At 43.1% G+C, this 23,587-nt stretch overlaps 1 protein-coding gene across 8 annotated transcripts in view; it reads right to left on the bottom strand.

Moving 5' to 3' along the window:
* LOC306787107 (BAR/IMD domain-containing adapter protein 2-like) overlaps positions 1-23,587 on the bottom strand; it is a 47,768-nt gene that overhangs the window by 4,339 nt on the left and 19,842 nt on the right. For 4 of the 8 annotated variants that reach the window (XM_079282140.1, XM_079282137.1, XM_079282136.1 and 1 more), the window contains 11 exons: positions 15,450-15,467; positions 15,197-15,258; positions 14,238-14,309; positions 11,590-11,727; positions 6,346-6,498; positions 3,874-4,116; positions 3,146-3,377; positions 2,642-2,843; positions 2,452-2,520; positions 2,205-2,358; positions 1,930-1,967 (listed from right to left, as the gene is read on the bottom strand). In XM_079282140.1, the coding sequence (XP_079138266.1) occupies positions 1,930-1,967; positions 2,205-2,358; positions 2,452-2,520; positions 2,642-2,843; positions 3,146-3,377; positions 3,874-4,116; positions 6,346-6,498; positions 11,590-11,727; positions 14,238-14,309; positions 15,197-15,258; positions 15,450-15,467 (1,381 nt within the window). The remainder of the gene's footprint in view (positions 1-1,929; positions 1,968-2,204; positions 2,359-2,451; positions 2,521-2,641; positions 2,844-3,145; positions 3,378-3,873; positions 4,117-6,345; positions 6,499-11,589; positions 11,728-14,237; positions 14,310-15,196; positions 15,259-15,449; positions 15,468-23,587) is intronic. The other 4 variants (XM_079282141.1, XM_079282139.1, XM_079282138.1 and 1 more) reach the window with 1 other exon arrangement.

The raw sequence follows: 23,587 nt of genomic DNA, 5'->3' as shown, positions 1-23,587 counted from the left end.
GGAGGAAGAGGCCCCTGTGCTATCCGCAGCTGTCTGTGTCTGTCTTTATGTCTGTTCTCACACAGTCGAAATCAATTTGCCATCAGGACTGTCACTGTGGAACAAAGAGAGAAGGAAGCTTGCCAGGTCGGACACACTCAGAGAGAAATGGAGAAAGACAAGACAGGCACAAGGAGGCAGAGTCGAGTTTTGGAGAAGTGTAGGTGGGGGTCACGAAACATATGTCGCCCCACCTACAGCTCCAAACACGCCTGCCGTGATCAGGAAGATTGGACTTCCAATTCCCTCATCAACACTTTTTAAATCCAGATATGTTTGCCGGTTGGATATTACTGCCCATATTAAGCGGTTTTGGTGAATATTGACGTCTGTCTGTCACTGAGAAAGTAGACAAACCCCAGAAGTTAAGGTTGATGAGAAAATCAAGTCATCTCCTTAGCTGGAGGGATGTAGTGTTCTATTCGTCTGTTGGGGTGAATACACCCTGCACGACAGTGCGGTCTCAAAATATTGATACAGAGAAAAAAAAAACACATTCAGAGCAGACAAGAGTATGTAAAACAGCTCGACACCGGTGCCCAAAGCCCCAGACTGACAAGCAGTGATGACTGAGATGAGGTCAGCGTGATGTCTACCGTCACAACATGTACTCCACCAAACACGAATACCAGTGCACGTAGGCCATTCCTCTCTCTCTCACACACACACACACACACACTTATATACACGTACACAAAGATGTACTCCCTGATTGGACGGAAACAGGCATGGCATCATTCCTAATCCTAACCTCACACAACCCTCCTGAGTCAGCAAGGATTTGATTACAGAGACATTATACTGTGCCAAGAAAAGTACTCAGACTATAAACTGAGACTCTGACCCCCGCTAGACTGCATTCATTACTTTAAAGAGCTATTTTTTTTTTTTTAAAGTTAAGTAAACAAGAGCAAAGGACAAAAAAAGACAGTCAAAAAATATTGAAAGGAAACACTGTGCATACATCTCATGAGGTGGGTATTTTACCGATACAGCAATAACATAAAATCGCTTGGGCCTAATTATATTAGTCACCAGTTGTGAAATATTAGTGTGTATTAATCAATTAGTCGATTCCCAAAAAAATATGAATTGCCAATTGGTTGATAATTGTTATTTGTTGAGTAAATTGTGAAATCCTAAATTCTCGGGGCACTTTCTTCTTATTGTAAATTGGATATATTTGGGTTCAGGTAATTTGAAGACTGCTGATTAAAATTTGCCACATTTTTCTGACATCTTATATACTTAACTAATACTGGAAAAATATTCGACAGCAAACAATAAATACTGCTTATCTTATTCAGATATGGGTGATTGTACGGTTCATCAAAGTGTCCCCCACACACTAACTGTATACAGTATCTGTTGTATACTATTTATCATGGAATACTCTATGCGGTTGGTTAAAAATAAATGTGCTTCAGAGTGATGCAATGTGTGAAATGCCTCTGCCAATTTAAATGAAAATGATCTTCCCTGTGCCATCTCACTACTACCCATTAGTCATGTTTTGCGACTGGTCATTGTGTTATGGGACAATGGTTTACAACACTGAACTCAAAAAAAAAAAAGCAGGTCATCTTTAGGATCCATACTGACTCTGTGGAGAATAATGTATGCATGCACCAAATTGTGTCCACTACACCACATACTCTGAACCTGCTTAGAAGGTGTATGTAGCATTGAATTTGGACACTGCATATATTAAACAGTTGCCTTGCTGTCTCTTGAATATTCCAGCATGTATTAACTCAGGTGAAATGCCATTCAGCTGAAGTGTGTGGCACTTGTGTCTTTCTCTAATGAGTAACTACATCCAAACTATCCAAGTTAAACAATCCAGGTGGCAGCAGCAGTCAATACTTAGAGGGCAGAAAAGGCACTTACCTTGTGGCAAAGCGGCCGTCATAATCCTCAATAGCAGGCTGAAAAGAGAAAAGGAACACTTGTTTAGGACTGAATTACCTTGCTGTACTTGCATACAAACACTAGGCGGCAGCAGAAACTGAGCAAAAGTCTCCTTTACAGCTACTGCAGCATTACTCGCATGCAATTATGCAAAACACAAGACTAAACCAGAGGAGGGCTACAAATGAAGCGAGCAAGAGAAATCAGCGTTTGTGTGTCGTTAACGGATACTACATATGCTAAATTGCACCTACCTGTGTGCCAAAGCCTGCCAAGCTGTAGGGCCGCGGGCGGGTCTGTGCTAGGCTCTGTGCCAGCAGTCGGGCGGTCAGGCCATAGTCCGGTGTGGGCAGTGATGCATCACTCTCCAACAAATTCCCTGTGCTGCTACTTTTCCCATGGTTGAGGCTGGGATAGGCAAGAAAAGAAAAAGGGCCTCAGACTTGGGTTCACTCGGGCTCATTAACTCGACACAGCTTGGGACGGAACAATGCTCCGTACTTCACTTTGAGCTTCTCACTGTCGCTTTCGGGCAGCACACGCGTGTAGGAGAATGGGAACCAGCCACGCCTGAGGAAAAGGGAGCACTTTGTTAAGTTATACTGTACATTAACTGTAGTAAGTAACAAGTATGTATCCGATCTCACAGTATGGATTCAGACTAATTTGAACAGATTAGCACATTACTTACATCTTGTTCTTCTCATTTTCCCCGTAGTGCCAGCCATCGCGGGCCTCAGGCACTAGCAGGGTGATGACATCTCCCTCAGAGAAACTCAGCAGGGTGCCGTTGTCACCTGCAGCGTGGGAGAAGATGGCCTGGACACGAGCGCGCCCGTTCTTTTCCAGGCCCGCTGCCATGGAACTGGACCTGGGCAGGGTTCGTGTCTCTCCTGTAATGTTTGCAGACAGGGACCTTGGTCAGTGACACGAACATTCCCTGAGCTTCCTTTGAGACACCGAAGAGCAGCAGTTCTCATCCCAATGGCCGCCGTTGCAATTAAACATAGACATTGGAAGGTGATAATGTTATTATGATTTAAACTATTCATGAGGTGTTAAAGTACTCCTCAGTGTACCTTTAAGTAAAATGATAGGAATAGGCTTGACGCTCAATCAAATATTCTGCTTGTGAATGTCCTGCTGCAGTGCTACTGATGCTCATTAAATTCTCGCAGTGTTTTGGATATCTTACCCACGGGGTTCTTATTCTTGGCGGGGGCAGGCCTGCGGACAGGGAGGGTGTTGGAGTAGACATCGCTGACTTGTCTCTGTGGCTGAGGCTGGGACTGGCCCTGCGCCTGGGTCTGAGGGGATGAAGGCCTGACTTGGGGCACGGATATAGTCCCACCATCCGTCCAATACTCCTCCCCGTGGACTCCTGTTGTCCCATTTACCATGGACATACCATCGGGGCCAATCAGCCTCTGGAATAAACAACATATATGGATCAATAAGTACAATCGTGAACATTTCTGTGAAGTACTAACAAGCAATTACTTCATAAAATATTTATATGAAGCTCAAGTGATGATATGTCGTGATTAACATCTGTTGCATTCATATTAACTAATCTAACACAACTTTGGAGTCGACTTTGGAGAAAATTTGAGTAAAAATATATCGAAGTCATGAAATAAAATAAAGTGAGACTAGACGTCTGATTAGCTGACTAGCTGACATTAGGCGAGAACCCTTCGCTCCGTCACAGTGGCACCACGGAGGAAATTGAAGTGAAGTCATTATAGTTATGGAATTCACTTCTCTTAACAAAAACAAAGAACATTTCTGAGTAAATTGGCATATATTTGTGTTCTGTAATGTCCTATCCAAGACCACAGCAAAATTAAAATGCATTTCCTCTGGCTTAAAGTTAGCGTATTTTTTTTAGCCTCCATCAGCCTATTTATTCCCATAACTCACCGCTGGGTGTCCCAGGCCACTGCCCATGAAAACAGCCAGCTCTGGGGGCACAGGAAGAGGCTGGGCCCCGGGGATCGGGTCTGAGATGACCAAGTTGGATTTGGAGGTATGCAGGGGGCTTGTACCCCCAAGGGCAGTTGAGCCCATCTGCTGGGCCAGAAGCATGGCCCTCTCTGGCAGCTTGTTGGGGTCTGAGCAAGCCTGTTGCCAAACTGGGATCTTCTGAGTCAGAAGGTCTTTACCCTGGAAGTAGTAAGGAAAGGATTGTAGAAAAAAAACCCAACTAAATTAGAATTACCGCCTCGAATTTGCTGTAAAAATGTCATTAATATGCTTTAAAAATGTATAGTATGACATAAAAATGACATAAAATGGCATAGTGTGATATGACTTAAAATGCAATGAAAAATGTAATATTATAATATGCTATTCAAATTCTACAAAAATGTCGTAGTACCATATGACATAAAAGTGTCGCAGTATAATAAGATATATAATTCCATAAAAGATGTCATAGTAAAGAATGACATAAAAATGTCCCAAAAGAATCATGGAATACTTTGCCATACAAATTCTATGTAGAGTATATCAGAACAAAGTCATAGTATTGTAAGCTACAACAATGTCACAGAACAGAATGCCATAAAATAGTTTCATAAAAATGTCATAGTATCTACTGCTAACTATATTTGTGTGAATTTTTCATATTCATTCTTGAATTATGGCCAAAAAAAAAGTGTGTTGTGAGGTCACGGTGATCTCTACCTCTGACCACCAAATTATAATTAGTTCGTCCTTGAGTCCAAAATTAGAAGAAATTTCCTCCAAGAATGGGACATATGTATGTGAATAGAGGCAGGACAACCAGACAAAACAATGCCTCCAGCCACGACTGTCGCGGAGGCATTAAACGGTATCGATGTAGTGGCAATGCGACCGGAGAAAAGCTCAGTCAACGGTTCTCTATTGAATAGAGAAGCGTTACAAACATCAGTTCTCAAAGGTTTTTCCTCACTCTGTATCCTTGACCACTGCCCTTTGCACAACTATGATAATGTGCTGCGTGGGTGATGCTGTGGGACAGACGAACATACAACCAAAGCTGCCCACTGCAGCGCCTCACAGCCTGTGGACACGGCTGCTCTTTCCACAACCATCCAAAGAAGAGTTTAATGGAAGGACAGAAATCCACACATTTGTGTAAAACTCTACGGTACAGTATACACACATGGACACAGACACAAAACACAGACAGTTTTGTCCCTTTGTATGTGCTAATTTGTAGTTTTTACCGTGTCTTTTAATATTGCTCCATTACCTTTGATGGTATGATATAGGTCTGTTCAGATCTAAAAAGGTTCTTCGCTTTAAATGTCAGCAGCAAGGTGAAAATAACAAGCAGATATAATAAAACCATCTACGGACTGTTGTAAACAAAACGAGTGAGTAACAGTTTGCAACTCTAGTCCCGCTCTTTGATTTCAATCCGTTTTTTCCCTCTGCATTCAGCGTGTTCATGTCTTTTCCAATTAAAGTCTCTCATGAACCAAAGAAGCGAGGCAGTTCTCTACACAAAACGTTGGCCGGGCACTCGACGGTGCAGTGATGGATTACAGCTTCAGATATGTCAGCTGGGCATCGTCTAAAGTCTTAATGAATTTGTAAAATGAAGAGGCCCCTGTGAGCGGTCAAAGCTAATGCGACTTTGAATTATATATCTCCTAGGACGCTCTCTTGGCTGAACAATGGTTTGCAGCAGGTGAGTTTCAAATAAAACACAGATGACAGATGGGGGAGTAGCTGGCGAGAATCAACAACAGCAGAAAGGAAATTCATTTTTGTTTTAAATTGACCGAACAAGCTCTGCACACATCCCTTTCTGGACACAACGGAGAGAAACTGTTCCTCATTAGTTGTGTTGAAAACTACGGTGACATTGGGAAAACAGGTTCGACTCCATTAGTTACTGCAAACAGATACTTGATGACACAATGAATGAGTCAAGGAAACATGTTTGCTAATTTCAAATGGGAGATTTCCTACGATAATAATGAGCTGGCGAGGCTCAGGTGGAAAAAAAAATTAAATAAATGTGATGTCATTTCTGTGCACCAATCAGAGTTGAGCAACATTTCCGTCTGATAACAGTCGAGGGGTTGCTTGCTTGTGTTGTCATCACAATCAATCAAATGTGATCGAAACACACCCACACAGTCCTGCGGAAGCAGATCGGCGGAGATTGTGAGTGGAACACTAACGCAAAAACATTTAGGTATTTTTTAATTATATCTCGCCATAGACATAGAACTACTTAAAGTGGCAGCATTGACTTAAACAGCTGTCTTCTTGAGAACATTAGCCATGACTGAAATACATAATTATCTATTCCAATTCCATGGTGTTCATGTCTCTCCTCATCGTTCTTTGATCGTAAGCCCCCCCCCCTCTTATTGTTAGTCGTTTGACACTTACCTTGCCATGGTAGGCGCTACTGTTCTTGGCCACGGCACACTGGCGGTCCACCAGGAAGCAGTACCTGCGACGCTCCTCAGACAAGGCCGTCTTGAATCCCTCTGCGATGAAGGTGTCCAGCTCAGTCTGCTTACTGCTGATGGTCTCCACAAACTGGGGGGGGGGGGGGGGGGGGGCAAACACAATGACTCATGAACATGGGACATAAGAACACAAAAGAACCACACCATGCCAGTGTTTGAATCAAAAGATGTCCACATTTTCTTTTGTTTCATATGCCTAATCATTACCTTTGTATAGGTTTTAGACCTGAGACAGTGAAAAAGAAGTTTGGGTCCTTTCACAGCATTATGCCAAATGGACAGAAGGTAGACAAGGAAAGGGTCAAAGCAGCTATCCAAGTACTCCTTTTTTAAATAACACCCTTCTTCACATTCACACAATTACACCCATTCACACTTAGAGCTGCTCAGTCAGTTTTCAATACTGTAGTCTAGAAGCTGACATTCATGGCTTTAATCCTAACATCTGCTGATTAGTAATGACAGACGAGAGGGTTAATATTTAGTTTAATGATTTGACCTTTTCTTTGGGATATTCACTGAAGTTTGCTGTGGGGTAAAGGTTTACTTTTGGAAACAAATACACATAAATGAGTTTATTTTGGTGTACAAATCAAGCCGGCGTGTCATGGGTGATCACCAGATACACTTTGTTCTGAATGCTTCCAATGACAAACATGGCTACCGACACATGAGTCCAATACCCTTTCAAATTAGGAAATGGTACAGACACCGTCTCAAGTTACTTTTGTCATTTTAGTCTTAGCCGTAAGAAAGAATAATTGTCATAATTCCTCAGGTTCGGTATTCTCAAAGCACTAGAATACACTGTAGAACGTTCTCTCATCATATTTCACAAAGGTGAACAATAAAAGGTGTGTTAAGTTGAGTCGTTTCCTGCAGCATGTAAGATCCTGTGGTGCCACCGCACAGTGGAGCTGCATCTCATTTAGTAACCACCAGAGCACACTACTTCCCCACTGCCAAAAGCAACAAGTTAGTTCATTGGGAGTCCATGTGTGGAGGAATATCTTCGGTGCATAAATGATGCTTACATTTTTTTAGGAACGGCCTTTTGCACTAGCGGTGGTCGAAATCCACAGAGCCAAGTCGTCAAATCAAGCAAGACGGGGGTTGAAACACATTTTTCTCCTGAGAACAGCCTGACCTTATTCGGTTCTTTCTGGACACCTTAAGCTCAAATTAAGTGCTTTGAAACTGGTTCAGTCTGGTTGCTTTAGTTCTTTACAGGCACAGCGTCCAATTAAAGGGCTGAGCGTCACCTCAACAAGCTAAAAGGACTTGTCAAATCCACATGGCCCGATTCTCAAACCATTCAAAAAAGGTCACCAAAGTAACCCAAGACAACGACCGCAGTGGGGGAAATGCCCAGGCAGACAGCAGCCACTATTATAGCTGCAGCAACCTCGGGTTACATCATCGCTGGAATAACTTGTTTCGCAAAGTTTATGAATATAAATGAAACCTGCAACACGTCGATGCAGTTCTCACATACAGGCTTTTAAGAGATCAGCATTGCTGCCTCCCCCCTTATACTGACATATCCAGGACAACATCCTCACAAGATCTGCAGTGTGCACTCCGCTGCTCTGAACACTAATACAGCTTCCAGTAATTACAATCAGTGACATGGGGAGGGTTTCACACCCTCCCAAAAGTGAAGTCAACACCTTTGATACTCATTTTCCTTCCGGCGGGGATTCAAAGGCATTTTTCCTGCACAGCTAAGGAGCTGCTTAGGTCTGCTCAACAGTTCCTCCATCATCAGCACTTTTTGGAGTCAAAATAATTGTTTTGCAACACTCCAGGGTGCACAACAGTAAGCACCTACACCTACAGTACTACTTTAAATCTGCTTGGTGTGTTGGTCAGTGCTCATCCACTGCACCTGCGCACTTTTTTCCCTCCATCCGTATGAATCCACGATTCCAGGTTGGAATCCCTTTTCAATTTTATGACACCGAGCAGAAGAAACCCGGAGCTTATCAAACATCTCGAGACATCCTTAATCCTGTACTCCGTCTCCCCGTCTCTGTCTGAGCTCTTATTAACAGCCTACGCGGCGCAAAGGAGTTTATCTAGATGAAACCCCCTTTAGTCCACTCCACTGAACGACATCATGAGCTGATCAGCATTTTGGCAGGGTCTTTACCCATTGATGTGATGGAACAGTGGAAGTGTCTGAAGACAGGAGAGAACAGGGAAGGGAGGACAGACAAAGAGAGAGAGAGAGAGAGAGCGAGAGAGAGCGAGATAAATCAATGCAATGCGGCCGCCATCTGTGGCCGCCGCCAGACTTCGGTCAGACATACTTTACTTTTTAATGAAAAGAGAGGAGATATGAAAGAAGACTTTTGTGCCTCTCATCTGCTAGAATAACAAAGACGTGGCGGAGGACGACGAGGAGGAGGATGAGGAAATGTTGATCTCGGCACAGCAACATTTACTTTCTCAACTGCCTCATTATTGCCTGAAAGTACACATCTCCGTCCGCAGAAATTGAACGAAATAGTCTTAGACGTTGGTCACTGTCAAAGCCTTCTTAGGTGGATGCAATTGTGAAGCGTCTTGAAAGAGTGCAGGGCTCTCTGCGTGCGTGTGTGTGTGTGTGTGTGTGTGTGCGTGTGTGTGTGTGTGTGGGGGGTCCTCCCCGGGGGACTCTGGCACAAACGAGTTGACTTCTCTCTCACACGCCTACAGCCGTGATATGATCAGTGGAAGGGAGCAGGCTGAAAGTGGATCAAGGAGATTGATTTTCCTTTTTGTCTGCTCACTGACATCATGAGTCCAGAGCCTGATGAGCGTGCTCCTCTGCGCAGATGGGGGCCCAATTGATCAGTGGTAGAGACGCAGTAATAGAGTAGTGGAGTCACACTACGTCCAATATGCATCACGTTTCAATTGTTGGGAGTTGTGCTGCGGCAGTGGCCGCCTGCCTCCACATCTACAGCGAGATACTGTATCACAGAGTACACACTAATGGCGACGAAACACGCCGCCACTGACATTTTCAGTGAACCCCTGACCTTTTGTCTGTCGTCACCATCCGGCCAAACTTCAAGTTAGAACAAATAACATATCAAAGTCCATTGGGCAGATTGCCACACATTGCTTTGTACCACGGTTAAGATACATTTTAAATATTGCACACAAGATATTAATGATAAGAAAAGTAATGGCCAAGCACATTCATACTCCTCAGGGGATGAACCGTTTTATTTCTAATGCCCCTGTGGTATTACAGAACCCCTCGAGACAAACTCTAAATTAGCGTCACTACTCATTAGGCTCTAAAAAAAAATGGTAATTTTACTTACTAAATATTTGTATTCTGGGGTTTAATGAAGATTATGAACTCTATCAGCCTCCATTCCCATTTCTGTTCGTCAAACTGTGCTCCACCTAACCTCACAGAGGCCTACGTATCCAACACACGAGGCGGTACGGAACATGTAACAACTTGCCATTCTCGACTGACATTTACTGGCTTAGTGCACTCAAACACCCTTTCCCATCCCCAGCCCGGCTCAACGCAAAGCTGGACCGCTGCACGCTTTGACCTTTCATGCAGCGTCTCCTCATGGCATTCCTGACACGGTGGAACAAACTCCATGTGACACAGCAGTCACATCGAGCAGCGCCGTCATACCATCCCAGACGAGAAAGGAAAGATGGTTGTCTGTGTGACTGTGAAGACTCAGAGCCCTGGGCAGAGGAGGTGCTTTACAACAACATGGGAAGAGCAACGTTTTCATACCCGACTCTATAAAACACTGTAGCCATACGAGTCATGTTTCTAGTCCAGCTATTGATCATTATCCGTCATGGGCGGCCACACAACAGCAGCTCAGCTATTACCGCTGCAAGCCTCAACCTGTTAGAGATTTCTGTTTCCACCTCTCCAGGCAGTCAGACTTCCAGCTTCTAGTGATATCCTGGTCAATGAACCTCAGTCACTCTGTCCCCGTTTTCTCAGTTTGACAGCAACAGGTTACAGGTTTTCACCAACAAATGACTTGTAAACAACACCACAGTGAAGGCTTTAGGGTTAATAAAGAGGTGGTGTGTGTGTCTATGTGGAGGAAGAACACGACCTCCCCTGTCAGTTAGGCACTCAAGTGACGGAAAAGTAAATGCGACAGGTAACTAATTAAGTTATGTCTAACACTGAGGGTTCATTCCAATTCATCAAAATGAATTTCATCCGAGCTGCTCTGTCGGAGGCCGCTTTGCGATGGAAATAACACGAATGATGACGCCCAAAACAAGCACGCCACCTAACCGCCGTTACCAAAATAAGACATTTTAAAGCTTTCTGTTTAAATGTACATATTCATAGTTCAGCAGCATAATATGTTTCACGTGACGCGTCCATATTCTGACTTCATTTTGAAACAAAAATGAAAATATACAGCAGGATGCTATATAATGAATAACACCAAACATGTTTCTTCTTATATACAGTGTAAGAACACAAACAACGATAAAATGGCAATATTTCAGAATCTTCGTAAATAACACAGCTCTGCTTTAAGCTTCTCTCTTTAAATGTCTGTGCTCGAGGTAAATCCTCCTTTGAGGATAACTGCGTAGGCTAACGTAGGATAACTGCGTAGGCTATTTCGTGGTGTGTATATATATGTGTATACACACACACACAAGCTGTGCTTTTAATCATTCTGTTAAAACCCTGATCAAAGTGCAGAAACACATTGGCTGAAGTAAATGCAGCCTTCAGTACATCATTTAGTGACGCTTCTCTGATTATCTTTCTAACGTTTGTGTCTATGTGCGAAAAATTGGTGAGGGCACACAATTCACAATCAAACCTCCACTATTTGCCTTCCCACTCAGGGCACCTCGTCGCCACTGCCTCCTCCCCCATCCTGGCTGTTTTGTGAATTCTCTTGACTTTATGAAGAATGAAGACATTATTTTCCTCCAAGACTCATACAAATCCAATCCAACAGTCACCCACATGCATGCGAACTCTGCTAAAAGTACAGCAGGGCTACAAACTGGCTTGAGTGGTAAATATTGAACACATTTTGTGTGCTTTAAAGAAGCCCTTCACAATGGACGAAACGTAATTCTGAATTGAGCAGCCCATGATGACGGTAATGAGACATCTTCCTCCTACTCGTTTACTCCCGAGGCTCACCTGCATCTCCTTCTCTCCGTACTTGGAGGGGTTCTTGCTGCCCTGGCTCTTCCTGCGCAGCTTCTTCAGCTCGGCCTGGCACTTCTCCAGACTTTCCCCTTTGCTCTTGTGTTCCACCTGGTATTTCTTCAGGGCAGCCTACGTGGGGAAGACAAGGCAGAGCGGCAACACAAAATCAGGACCACAAATCAAAAAAAAAAAAGCCTGGGTGACCAAAGGGGGGGGGGGACGTATGAACAAATGTGCAACATTACTACCAACCTATTTCTAAAAAGATTTTAGACTAATTCTTACCTGAAACACAAGCCACTGGATTCAACTCATTTCACCACAGTATGAAAATCATCTCACAGTAATTCATTTTCATGGATGCGACATTATTTCTGTGCGATTTTCCTTTTAATCTCAAGAAACAAGCATATTCAGGCGATTCTTTACCACAGCCATGCTCGCTTATTTGTATTTTGTTTTCCCAGGTTTGATTTTACGACAACAAAACACTCGATTGTGTCTCTTAAAAAACATCCACAGTCAGTGATTACCCATCTCCGGCACATCTCAAGTCTAAGGGTGGTGAAAAGAATAGAAATCAGTGGCAGCCTACAAAGCCAAACCTAATGTGTGATTTGTAGCGAAACGATAGGCCTAGTCCTTTTACAACCAGAGCTTTTTGATTTTTTTTTGAGCCGCTTGTTTAATTATTTATTTATTTATTGAGAATAACAACTTTGTTTCCCAGCTGAACCAGCTCTGTTGCTATAGTAACTGGGTCTGGTGTGACAAAGCTGATGTGGTTTCTGTACGAGGCAACGTTGGCTGAGGAGAGCTCATGCATATGCGCACTGAAAGACACCGAGGACGTAGGTATCCTCGAGGTACCTTCTGGCTGAAAAGGAAGCTGAAAGGAAGCTGTTGTCACTGCAGGACTCGCAGTATGACACAGGCAGTGGGTGGCATTAGCTCTGTGGGTCTGAGCTGAGCTGGAAACCTCTCATCAAATAGTGACGTCACAATAATAAATAACAAAAATGACATTTACAAGTTTAAATTGATCTGCTGTTGACTCATTTTCCAGGTCAGGAGCTTCTCAGAAATATTAATTTGCTCAACATTTCAAAATGGGACAAAAAAAATCCTTTCAGTCTCTCCTGGTGTTTGAGGTAAAGCAGTACAACCAATATGGGGTTGCTCTGCTATTCCTATCTTTAACTCCCTGAAGCCGGGGCTCCCAGTGGGAAACCCCCCTCGCATAGATCACACAGTGTGGTGATGGTTAGGGGAGACGCAATCGGGTATTGTGAAAGGATTGCAGGGTGAAATTGGGTAAACAAGATAATCTATCCGCCTCATTTGAGCCGGAATGTTCTTTCTAATTAACAAATCAAAAGCTTGTTGACTTTTGTTTGCAGTGCCAGTACCCACAACTCTCAATCACTGGCTACTGCTGCAGAGAGATTATTGGTGATTAAATCTAGTTAGAAACAGAGTGGACAGCAGATGAACTTTGGTCAACTTTCAGAATCTGACCCTCGTCTCTTGCAGCTTATCTGCCAGAAATATTCTTCATTGGAAATCTATGTGCTGGTTTTTTCTGCATTTTAGGTTCACTGAATGCCCAAGATCTGACCTCGTGTCGTAAAACCCTGCGCAAGTCATTACACGTGACAAGACAAAGTGAGACGGAGAACAAAGCGAGATCCACTGCTGGGAACGACACACACACACACACACACACACACACACACACACACACACACACACACACACACACACACACACACACACACACACACACACACACACACACACACACACACACACACACACACACACACACACACACACACACACACACACACACACACACACACACACACACGGAAAACAGCGAGCTCTCCTTCGAGTCTTTTTGAAGTCGAGATTTCAGATGATTAATTCACAAAGTCTGAAGCTAAATGACTATTATCACCACAGCAGAGCTGTAGGAAACTCATTAAAATAATGGATCCTGATAGCAATGCCTAAAATAGTTGATGCATCAGAACTAACGAAAGAAGCATGAAACATTTCCATACGTGTATGAGTCCAAGATTACGTGAAGATGGATCGAAATAAATACAAACGAAGAATCAAAACACTTCCATGTTGTCATTTTGAGCTCAGATGTTACTGATGAGCCCTCTTTGTTAAGTCAAGAAGTCTACAAACAAGCCTCCCCCCCCCCCCCCCCCCCATTACATTTTCGGAGCAATATCATATTAAGTTGTGTGTAAGTGAGTCAGCGCCTGTTAACCGAAGCAGCTCGTAACGTGGTTCTTCCAACAGTACAATAATGGCAACGTTATCCCATCCCCAAAACAACAACGCAGCAGTGCTGCTATACACTCAGGCTGCAACCCACTCATTCTAAAGATATCTCATGTAGACCAGCTCCACACTGCTCACACACACACACACACACACGGGCTTAGAGACAGACTTTGATCCTGATGCTAAAACACAACTTCACCCCCATCTCTGTTATCGCTTTGGTCAAAGCAGGCGTAAACAGATCTGATGTGACGTAATATAAAACACCAACAATGAGATAAAATATGCACTTATTCGAGGCTGTACTCGGGGCTCCAGGACAACGATCAGATACTCACAGTCAGATAACGGGAATCCAGGTCCACCTTCTTCTCCAGCTCAGAGAGCAGCTCGTTGTGGAAGGATTTCAACTGGGGGGGGGGGGGGGGGGGGGGGGGGGAGAACCACAAAAACAGTTCAATGAAATGAATCATGAAGGCTGCATGTGGATAACAAGGTCAGCAACAAAGTTGTCCACATGAAGTTGTATGCAATAGACAAATAAGTCATTCAAATATGTGTTATCCTCATTTCCTCAGTCACTGAATAAATGTTTTATCAACAAAGGCCTGGCCTGTGAAGCCTCTCTCAGCTTGCACATCACTGTCACTGATTCAGTGCTATCTGACACAATGCTTCGTCACTGGATTGTAAACCGACCTGCCCAAAGACCCGGCGTAGATATTCTACCATATCAGAATAAAAGCGTTCAATCTTTGCTCCGCTGACATTCAGAACTGTTAATGATAACATCCGTTACCTTCAATAACAGTTTACATTTACATATTTCCAACTCAGATTGGCATAACGCATAAGGCCGGTTCGTCAAGGCAGTAGACATGAAAGAGCAGCTGGCTCAAGCTCCAGGGCATCCACATGATGATCACCTACGCTCAGGCCTTCCTCTCTCTATACTGAACACAAACTAATGAACTTACTATTGACGAGCTGCGGATAACTCATTACACAAGCGTATTACCCAGAATGCCATACTGCTCAATAAACTCACTCCACTTCCCCAGCCACCTCCAGTATTAGCAGCCTGGATTTATATGAACTCAGCATGTCTGCTCATTCAATACGAGTTCATTTAATTATCCTGTATCCATGTACTGCCCGCAGGGGCTTCGAGTGCTCAGGGACAACAGCTATTGTTAAAATATTACATTGTGAGACCTTCTGCACTGCCAGAGTCTCATGGAGACCGTGCGGTGTTTAACCACACAGCTACGAACGCCTTTGAGGTCAGAATACCAACCATCTCCTCTAGCTGCACTTGGATCTGTCTGTGGACCTCAGCCATCTGGAACAGCACATCCCCTGCACAGAGAGAAAGAGGGAGACAGGGAACACGTGAACAACACTCAACAGCACAAGCATTCCTAGAGCAGAGAAACAAAGAGGAGGAGAGAAGTAGGAAGCTAGAGGGGGAAACAAGAAAAGCAAGAGAGAGAACCAGAGAGACCCCAGCGTGCAAAGCTCATGCAGCAATACGAGATACTCAAACATACAGGACACGTGACTGGTTACTGGGACAACGGAGAACATGATGGAAGTTTGTGGGGGTTTTTTCGGTACAAGGTAACAGAAAACAGAGCAATGAAACGATAACAAGTGATGACAAGTACGAAAAATGGGGGAGACAAAATGCTTAAAATTAAATTCTGGTTCTTCAAGCGTGTAAGTGCTGATGTCTTGTGGAGCTCAAACATTTCGCCGTTCTCTCTTTGGTTAATCTTATCAGGCAGTGATTTTATACTTGAACCAAAAAAAAAAAAAAAACGCCTCAAAGAAAGGTTAAAGTCTCTACACAAAAAAGGAAATGACCAAGAGGGGAGAGATAAGGAGGGTCATGCAGCTAGTGAGTGTTTCATTTTCATATACCTACAGGCTGCCTCTTCTGAATATGCAGTGCATTGTCAGGAAAAGGAAAACAAAGAGCTAAATTGAGCGACAGACACATATACATATAAGAGACCTGGTGGAAAGACAGAGTGAGATCTGCATGTACAGAGAAATGAGACACACGTACATTTCCATGACCAAAAGGTCCAAAGCCCCTTAGCTTTAGCTCTTTCTGACATATTAAATAATGGCTTATTGCCTGGCGAAAACCTGTGGTGTCAGCTGGCATTAACAATAGCTTGTATCGATTATTAAAGAAACATTCTACCATTATATGTAAACGACTGGAAATTTAATGGGAAGTAAGTAGAGTGCAATAAGAGGTCTGCGATGAAAATATCAATAAAACTGTGACAGGTCATAATAAAAATCGCATTCATCAGGAAAGCAACAGCATTTAAATTGCAGTTTATAAAGATCCATCACATTTTGGCAAAAGTGAAGCCCTGTCGAGGACAAGACTGAACTGTGGTAAAATGCTATTTATCACCGTCTTACTGCAGAAAGGGATGCCGTGTACAGAGAAGTAAGTACTGGACATTTGTGACGGAGTAGGTGCTGCATACTGAAGTGCAACACTTTAGAGTGCACATCAGATTCGTTCAATCTCGCACTCCCCCTGCTGTGTCCTCTTTTGAAAGCGGACCTGTAAGAGTACATCTCAACCGATAACAAAATGATAAATAAGTGAAACCAGAACCTGTGCTGAAGGGGTTTCAGTAAAAAACTTTGGTCTTCACCAAAGGGCTTTGGAGCGGTCTCCATCACAACAGACAGCACACGTACAAGGCCAATAGCTACAGACAGACAGTGAAGCAGGTTGGAGCGTTAGACTATAGGGGAGGGCCAAACAAACACAATATATAGTCCATGTTCTGGGAAAAAGTTGAATCTTCATTTGTGTTGCCAACACTTTATTTATAAGTAGTGTATAAACATTTAATAAATGGTTTATAACATGCTATATATATTTGGAAGAAGATATGAGCACATTTTATGAACGTTCAGTGTTTGTCAAGAATTATAACAACTTCTGAAGACAAGTGTGTGTACCCACAGGAGGAGTTACAGTTGTTGACACATATTAAACAGTTATATCGGCTTACAAGTAAATTATGTTTTTATCAAATGTGTGTTTTTGCTGCTAACGAACGCTAAACAGTAAGACTTCAATTTAAGAGGTAAACAGCAAAAAGATGAATTCCTGAACATTCTGCACAATCATGGGCCTTTTTAAACAGTGGTTTGACTCCGATATAACTAATGACCTACTAATAAGTCAAACTCTACTTCAACCATCTCGTTGACCCGTTAATCATGTAGAAACATGTTAAGTGTGTGCCGAAAATCAGTCGTGTTTGAAAGAAGTTGCTTTTAAATACATGCTAAATTCAGTGCAACCACTGGCCCCCACAGCTCCCGTATACCCCAGTGAGCCAGGAATCCTGCCCACTGTGCAACCTGCTGATTTTCATGCCTCACAGGAGCAGAGAAGAAACGCATCCCGTCAGTTCCCAGCAGGCCGGCTAAGCAGCTTACAGATACTCATCCCTGATCGCCAGGCTTAGAAACCCTGGCATTCTGTCGGCGTCTTCAACTAGCTGGATCAATGAACAAATAAGCAGCCATCGTTGTGCCGCAGTGTCCCTCTCTCTCTCTCACACACACACACACACGTCAAGTAAACTGGCAGGACAGGGTGCTTTGCAAGACGCCAAACAGGTAATGAATGAATCTGCGAGAGATATCTCATCTTGTCATCTGCAGTTGCATTACTGGGTACGATGCCACAGCACCAGAAGACCAAAAACATGTACTCGCACTTTGGAGATGCAAACAGTTACCATGGCAACTTTGATATCATAATCACACAACAACACAGACGATTAGACTGCAACCTTCAGGGGACGTTATCAGCAGATAATTCAATCGAGAACCAATAAAGAGGCATAATGTGGAAACATTTGAATGTGCAACGTTATTGTTTTTTTTTTTGTATGTGCGTAAATGATCTGGCAGGCGTGACACAACCTGTGAGACCGAGTGCAAAAAGCTCAGCTGCCAGCCTGACGAGGATATCCGCATACCAGCTATAGGAGCGACACGACAAGGCAGGTCGATAGCGACAGTGACAAACTCATTAACGCGCGCAGTGTGAACATTTGAGACACACGGCTACACACGCCAGCGAGCAAACTCTCAAAGGCTCGTCGTTGCTGTATCAATGTTTCCCGGCTCGCTTCGACCCGGCTCGCTTCGCCCCTGGTTGAGAGAAAACAATAGTTCCTCTGTTGGGGAGGTGAGCTCAGGTTGATCTGCACCTGCAAGCTCAGCGACAAGCAGCCACATGCCTGGGAGCTTAAACCACTGAGTCACAGGAGGGAACGCATCAACTTGAGTGCATAGGAACAGACTGTCCCCTGAAGTATGACATCAGCTTGTGTAGATGCATCGACTGCTTGTGTAACAGAAGCGATGATACACCCACACAAGTAGAGAACGAGAAAGACAAAATGCGGGGAGCATAACAAAAAAAAACAAAGAAAAAAAATAAATAAAAAATAAAAATAAAAAAGTGGAAGTTGGCAATGTTGAACGGAGAGAACAAGAGAGACAGAGATGGCGGGAGGGAGCGAATGGAGGTGGATGGAGAGATACTGAATCACTGGTGAAGGTCAAGTCACATTCACTACGGGTTGTCATGGAAGCAGGATAATGTTAGGGTCGTTGCCATGGGAGAAGTGGCAAGATGAGGCGCAGCGGCTGTGAAGCGTTACAAAACACTGTTCAAAAGATCTCCACCCCTATCTATCATCACATCAGCATCTACACTTCCCTGGGGAGGAAAGTGGAGCGTTTGTGTACAGTATGTGTGTGAGACTAAATACAGTGATGGTAATATCTGCTTACCTAGCATGCCAAGTCATAAGGGATCCAAACAAGTGGCAGGTATAATGGGGGAGCGGCATGAAGTGCCAGACGTAAATAACAGCTGAGAGTCTGGGTGGCCATGCGTGCATGTTTGTGTATATGCACGTGTGTGTGAGTACACAACATCTAAAACACACTTGATCTGTTAGTCTCTCTCACACACACACACAACGATTTTGTAGTTTTGTGAACTGATAAACTCAGCTTGAACTCTTTTCCCACTTTGCCCATTCAAATAGCCTCTCACAAGAGAAAACTATTGATATACAGTATATATATATATATATGACGCGTTACTAAACTTGGAAGCTCCAGCATCACAGCTGTTCAACCTACTAACCCAATATAAGTTAGTCCAGCAATGGTGTCATGCATTTAGGCCATAATGAAGGCTCAACAGCAAACATGTAAGACCGGTCAAAGAGAAGTGGGCCACAGTGCTACTGCAAGTCGTCTCTGCATTTATTTTAAGAAGGTCTCAGGTAGGTTGCCGTGCATTGTCTGGATAAGACTGTATGTCGCAAATCCAGAAAAGCCTGGCCTCTTTTTAAGCCGCTGTTCCACCAGCCCTTCCAGACCAAATGCCACGCTCAGGAGCTGGCCACATACACCTATTTCCTTATAGGTTGTTTAATACTTTTTGATTTTTCCTTTAGACCTATTTTTTGATGATGTATTATGGTAATCATTAGGGCGACAACATGTTTCGCAACACATCTTAGAACGGCAAAAAGCTGAAACATAAACGAGCTGATTTCTATGCTCAGATGAATGAGTAGGTATGTTAAAATCTAACAAAGATAGCATCATAGCTATTTCGTTACTAGTTTATTTAGAGCTCAAACAACATATCATGAGTCTTGAGTTGCCAACGCCTGATGGGTGATGATTAGGTGTTTTAACTTAGTATTTCACAATAGGTTACATCAAATACTTTTAACCCAATTAGCTTGAGCAGAGACATAAAACACAGGCGTCACACTCAACTGATGACAAAAAGCCAATTCAGAAGTGGAGCAGGACTTTGGGCTGAGGCAAACAGAAAGCCAACATAAAACTAACATTTTACAACACGTCAGCTCTACAATTCTTCAATTCCTGCGCCCTTATTATGCAAAAGCTAAATAGCTGCATAGCTGATGTCTTAACCTGCTGCCTGTTACCTTCTACAGAGTTGATGATTGGTCCAGAGCATCTTAGTGGGCGTGTTCGTTAATCCTGTTGCTTGGGGTCATGAAATGTAGCTGGGGGTACAAGTCTAGGAGAAACTACTCCATGAAAATATCTTCATGACAAAACCTGACTTGTGCGATATCCTTCGTCAAATGCAAAACTATGTATGTTTCACATCGTCTCCCGGGATTGAAACAAGATTTTAGGTTACAGAGGCTCAATAACTTAACAGAAACCTGCACACGGCTGCAAAAACAATCCGTGACTTAAACTCTCATAAAAACAAAAGTATGTCCCCAGAGAGAAAGCTTGACCACTGCAGCACAATGACATCGTATCTCAAACTCAGGTGAAACGTACAGCGACAAAGCAGGTAGAAATAGGTAGGCTAAAATAACAGCGAGACCAAAAAGATGGCAGAATAATTTAGCTTTAGTTGTTTAGTGGAGCAAAATGTGTAGTGATCGGGAAAATCCCTCGAGATTGCAGCGATACCTCAATGTAAGAGAAAAGAAACTGACGTGAACTCTTACACCATTTTAAGAGTTCATGATACCGCCGTATTCTCCAAAGCTGTGTAGCAGAGCCGAGTCATGCATCTAGCCGAGTCATGCATCTACCTGTTGAGGTATGGAGATTCAAGGAGTGGCTGAGTGAGTGTCTGAGTGTATTTTACTTGATCCAGCCAGTTAAACGCCCTAAAAAAAAAAATAAAAAAAAGGGCCAAAATGGTCTCCGAACACAGTGTATTCAAGGCCGACTATGCACTAGTGAGGGGAAACAATGGTCATTATCAGGCAGGATTAAAAAAAAACACACAAAAAAAAAAACACTACCTATTGCAAGAGGGGAGAGAGCGAGCGCAAGGTCTGTGCAAGTACTCCCATGTCCATCCCAGCAGCATATACCTCACCTTCAGCAAATGCCGCTTCCACGAACAAATGAAGGGCAATGTGAATGAGTGTGGATGGAGAGTGTGGGGGCCACTGGCTTCCCATCATGCAGTGCGTATCTCAGAAATAGAGCAGGAGAAGGCAGGGACCCCTGGGATGTTGGGACAGAGCTAAGAAAAGAGCTCCTCTGCTCTCATTTAAACAGGGACAGGTGCTGGAGGAGGAGAGAGGCCATACTGAAGACAGAGAGAGAGAGAGAGAGCGCTGCGTGTATACAGCATGTGTACTCGTGGGTGCTTATTCAAATTCAGCATGTCAGAGTTAACCCATTTCCACTTTACCCATTGCTAACCTCTGCCCTTAACAACATATCATTTAGCCTTTTAGACGTCTCCCATTTCTCAGCAGCAATGTAAAGCATTTGTACCAGATCCATTAATATACTCAGTTTGCAGCCTCATTTTCCCTGTGTGAACCTTTTTTTCTCCTCAGGTAATTATTACTGGGAGGGCTATGAGGTGGTTTTTTTCATGGGCCCTCTTACCAGCATCAACCTACCTAAGCAATCCATTGGTTGACTACAATGTGACCCCATTTCATTCTCTAATGCTGGCAATTTCCCAAAAGACATGTCTTTGTGCTGAATCATACGTGTGTGTTATTAAAACGTGGCAATTAGCAAGGTTATAGCAGCTGATAAGAGGGGAGAGAGATATTTGATTTCCTCTGGCTGGGAGGCTGAACTGTAAGCACTTCACATTCCTTTCCAGGTTCTTGAAAACAGACTCATCAGCCAAAAGGCCCAAGAGTGAGTTTACTTTAACTGTTAACCAGAGGATGAAGGAAAGCCATTGCAAAAATGAAATACGTACATTTACTAGAATTAGGCGTTTGTAGTCTGACTTTTACATAATACCCAACAGTGACAGAGCAACATAGTGGAACCCACCCAGCCAGGTACAGAGCAGATCTCAAACTTTACTTCATCTGAGGAGGCTAAAAGAACAGGCTGACCTGTTTGCGAGTGGTAAACAGAAACCTATTTCCTTTAGAACAGAGGTCTTCAACAAGGGGTCTGCGGCCCCTTGGGAGTCCGCGGAGGTACTTCAGGGGATCCGCGGAATTTTTGGTTGATTAGACAATTAAAAAAAATATATATATATTTTTTTCTCTAAACATGAATCTGTCCATTATTTTAATAGTTGAGTATTGTATGAAAGATAAGGCAGTGGCACTAATAGGCCATCACTCATTTTTCATTTCCACATTTATGCTTAAAATGAAAACAGCCATTTGAACAGCTTGTATAATTATCATGCAATTGACAGACAATGTTGATATTGGCATTGGTGTCAGTTGACAAGGTGTGTTTATAAATGGCAGTGGCACGGCCCCCCTACTCACTGCACCTTGCACATGTTTAAAATAAATACATGAATATATGAACCTGTGCAGTATTTGAACAGCTTAGTATTGAATGCACAATAAAGAGGTATGTTTATACACGGCACTAGGCCCATTTAATATAAAACACAATTGTACACAAGATATGTAGTCGGGGGTCCCTGCTCCATCGCTCTAACAGTTTGGGGGTCCTTGGCCTGAAAAACATTGAAGACCCCTGCTTTAGAATATGGTACATAACCTCTTTACCATTCTGTCAGTGGAGTAAATGTAAAACAAACACACAAATTGGTTTAATAAAGTGACTTGTTTGTTTGTAGACAAACAGTATTTATGTCTGTGAGCTCGAACAGCAATGATTTACAGCTGTCACTTTTCAAAATCCAAACATTCAAAATATTGTTTGAAACCAGAAAAAAATAATCTATAATCACCTGCTCTAATTAAAGGGGATATACTATACTATTTTTTTAGGCTCAGATTTGTATTTTGAGTTTCTACTACAACATGTGTACCACGCTTTAATTTTCAAAAAACACATGTCTCATAATGTCTGTATACACATGTATTCTCCCTTCTATCCTAAACGCTCCATTTCAGCTGCTGTCTCTTTAAGCCCCCCCCCCCCCCCCCCCCCCTCCTGAAAAAGCCCAGTATGCTCAGACTGGCTTGTGAGAAAAATGCAAAGGTAGTTTGCCTTGGGTGGTATGTTCCAATGAGCCTGCAATGTGTCGGGGCAAAATCTGAATGGCTTGTTCACTCACATGTTTTCTGATCCAGGCAGCCCATAAAAAAACTGACTGGGTTTTCTTATTTCACAGTGTTTGGGTTGGTCGGCACTCCAGATACCCAAATGTCATGTCCCCTTTAAAATGTCACAGTAAGCAACAGGCCGTGCCTTGTACTCCAGTGGGTGGTGTTCCTGAAAACGTACCGTCAACTGATAGGGCAACATGGCACGCAATGGGTCGGATTAACTAGACTCTTTTGTAATCTATTCGCGAACACAAACTGAGTAAACAAGAGAGATGTGCTAAACGCATGATCGTTGCAACCAAACCATTTGAGAAGTAATCTGAAGAAGAACTTCTGATTGAAAACCATATTAGGAAAATGTGGTGAAAGATAAGACTTCTGAGTTTGCAGAAGAAGTAATCTCTACAATGTACAAACACTTGCTAGCTGATTCAACTGACTCGGAGCCATTTGATATACCGGTAGCTTTTTTGTAAGAAGTCAAAGGTGATTGGTTGGTTGGATGTCTGGCAGTTTCAACAAAGATAAATGAGCTCTAGGAATGTTGACGAATCAAAATACTAGGAATTTCAGGACTATTCCGCTCT

Source organism: Melanostigma gelatinosum (assembly GCF_949748355.1).
Source record: "Melanostigma gelatinosum genome assembly, chromosome: 13".
NCBI classification, from domain to species: domain Eukaryota; kingdom Metazoa; phylum Chordata; class Actinopteri; order Perciformes; family Zoarcidae; genus Melanostigma; species Melanostigma gelatinosum.
This window is presented reverse-complemented; position numbering and strand designations above follow the sequence as displayed.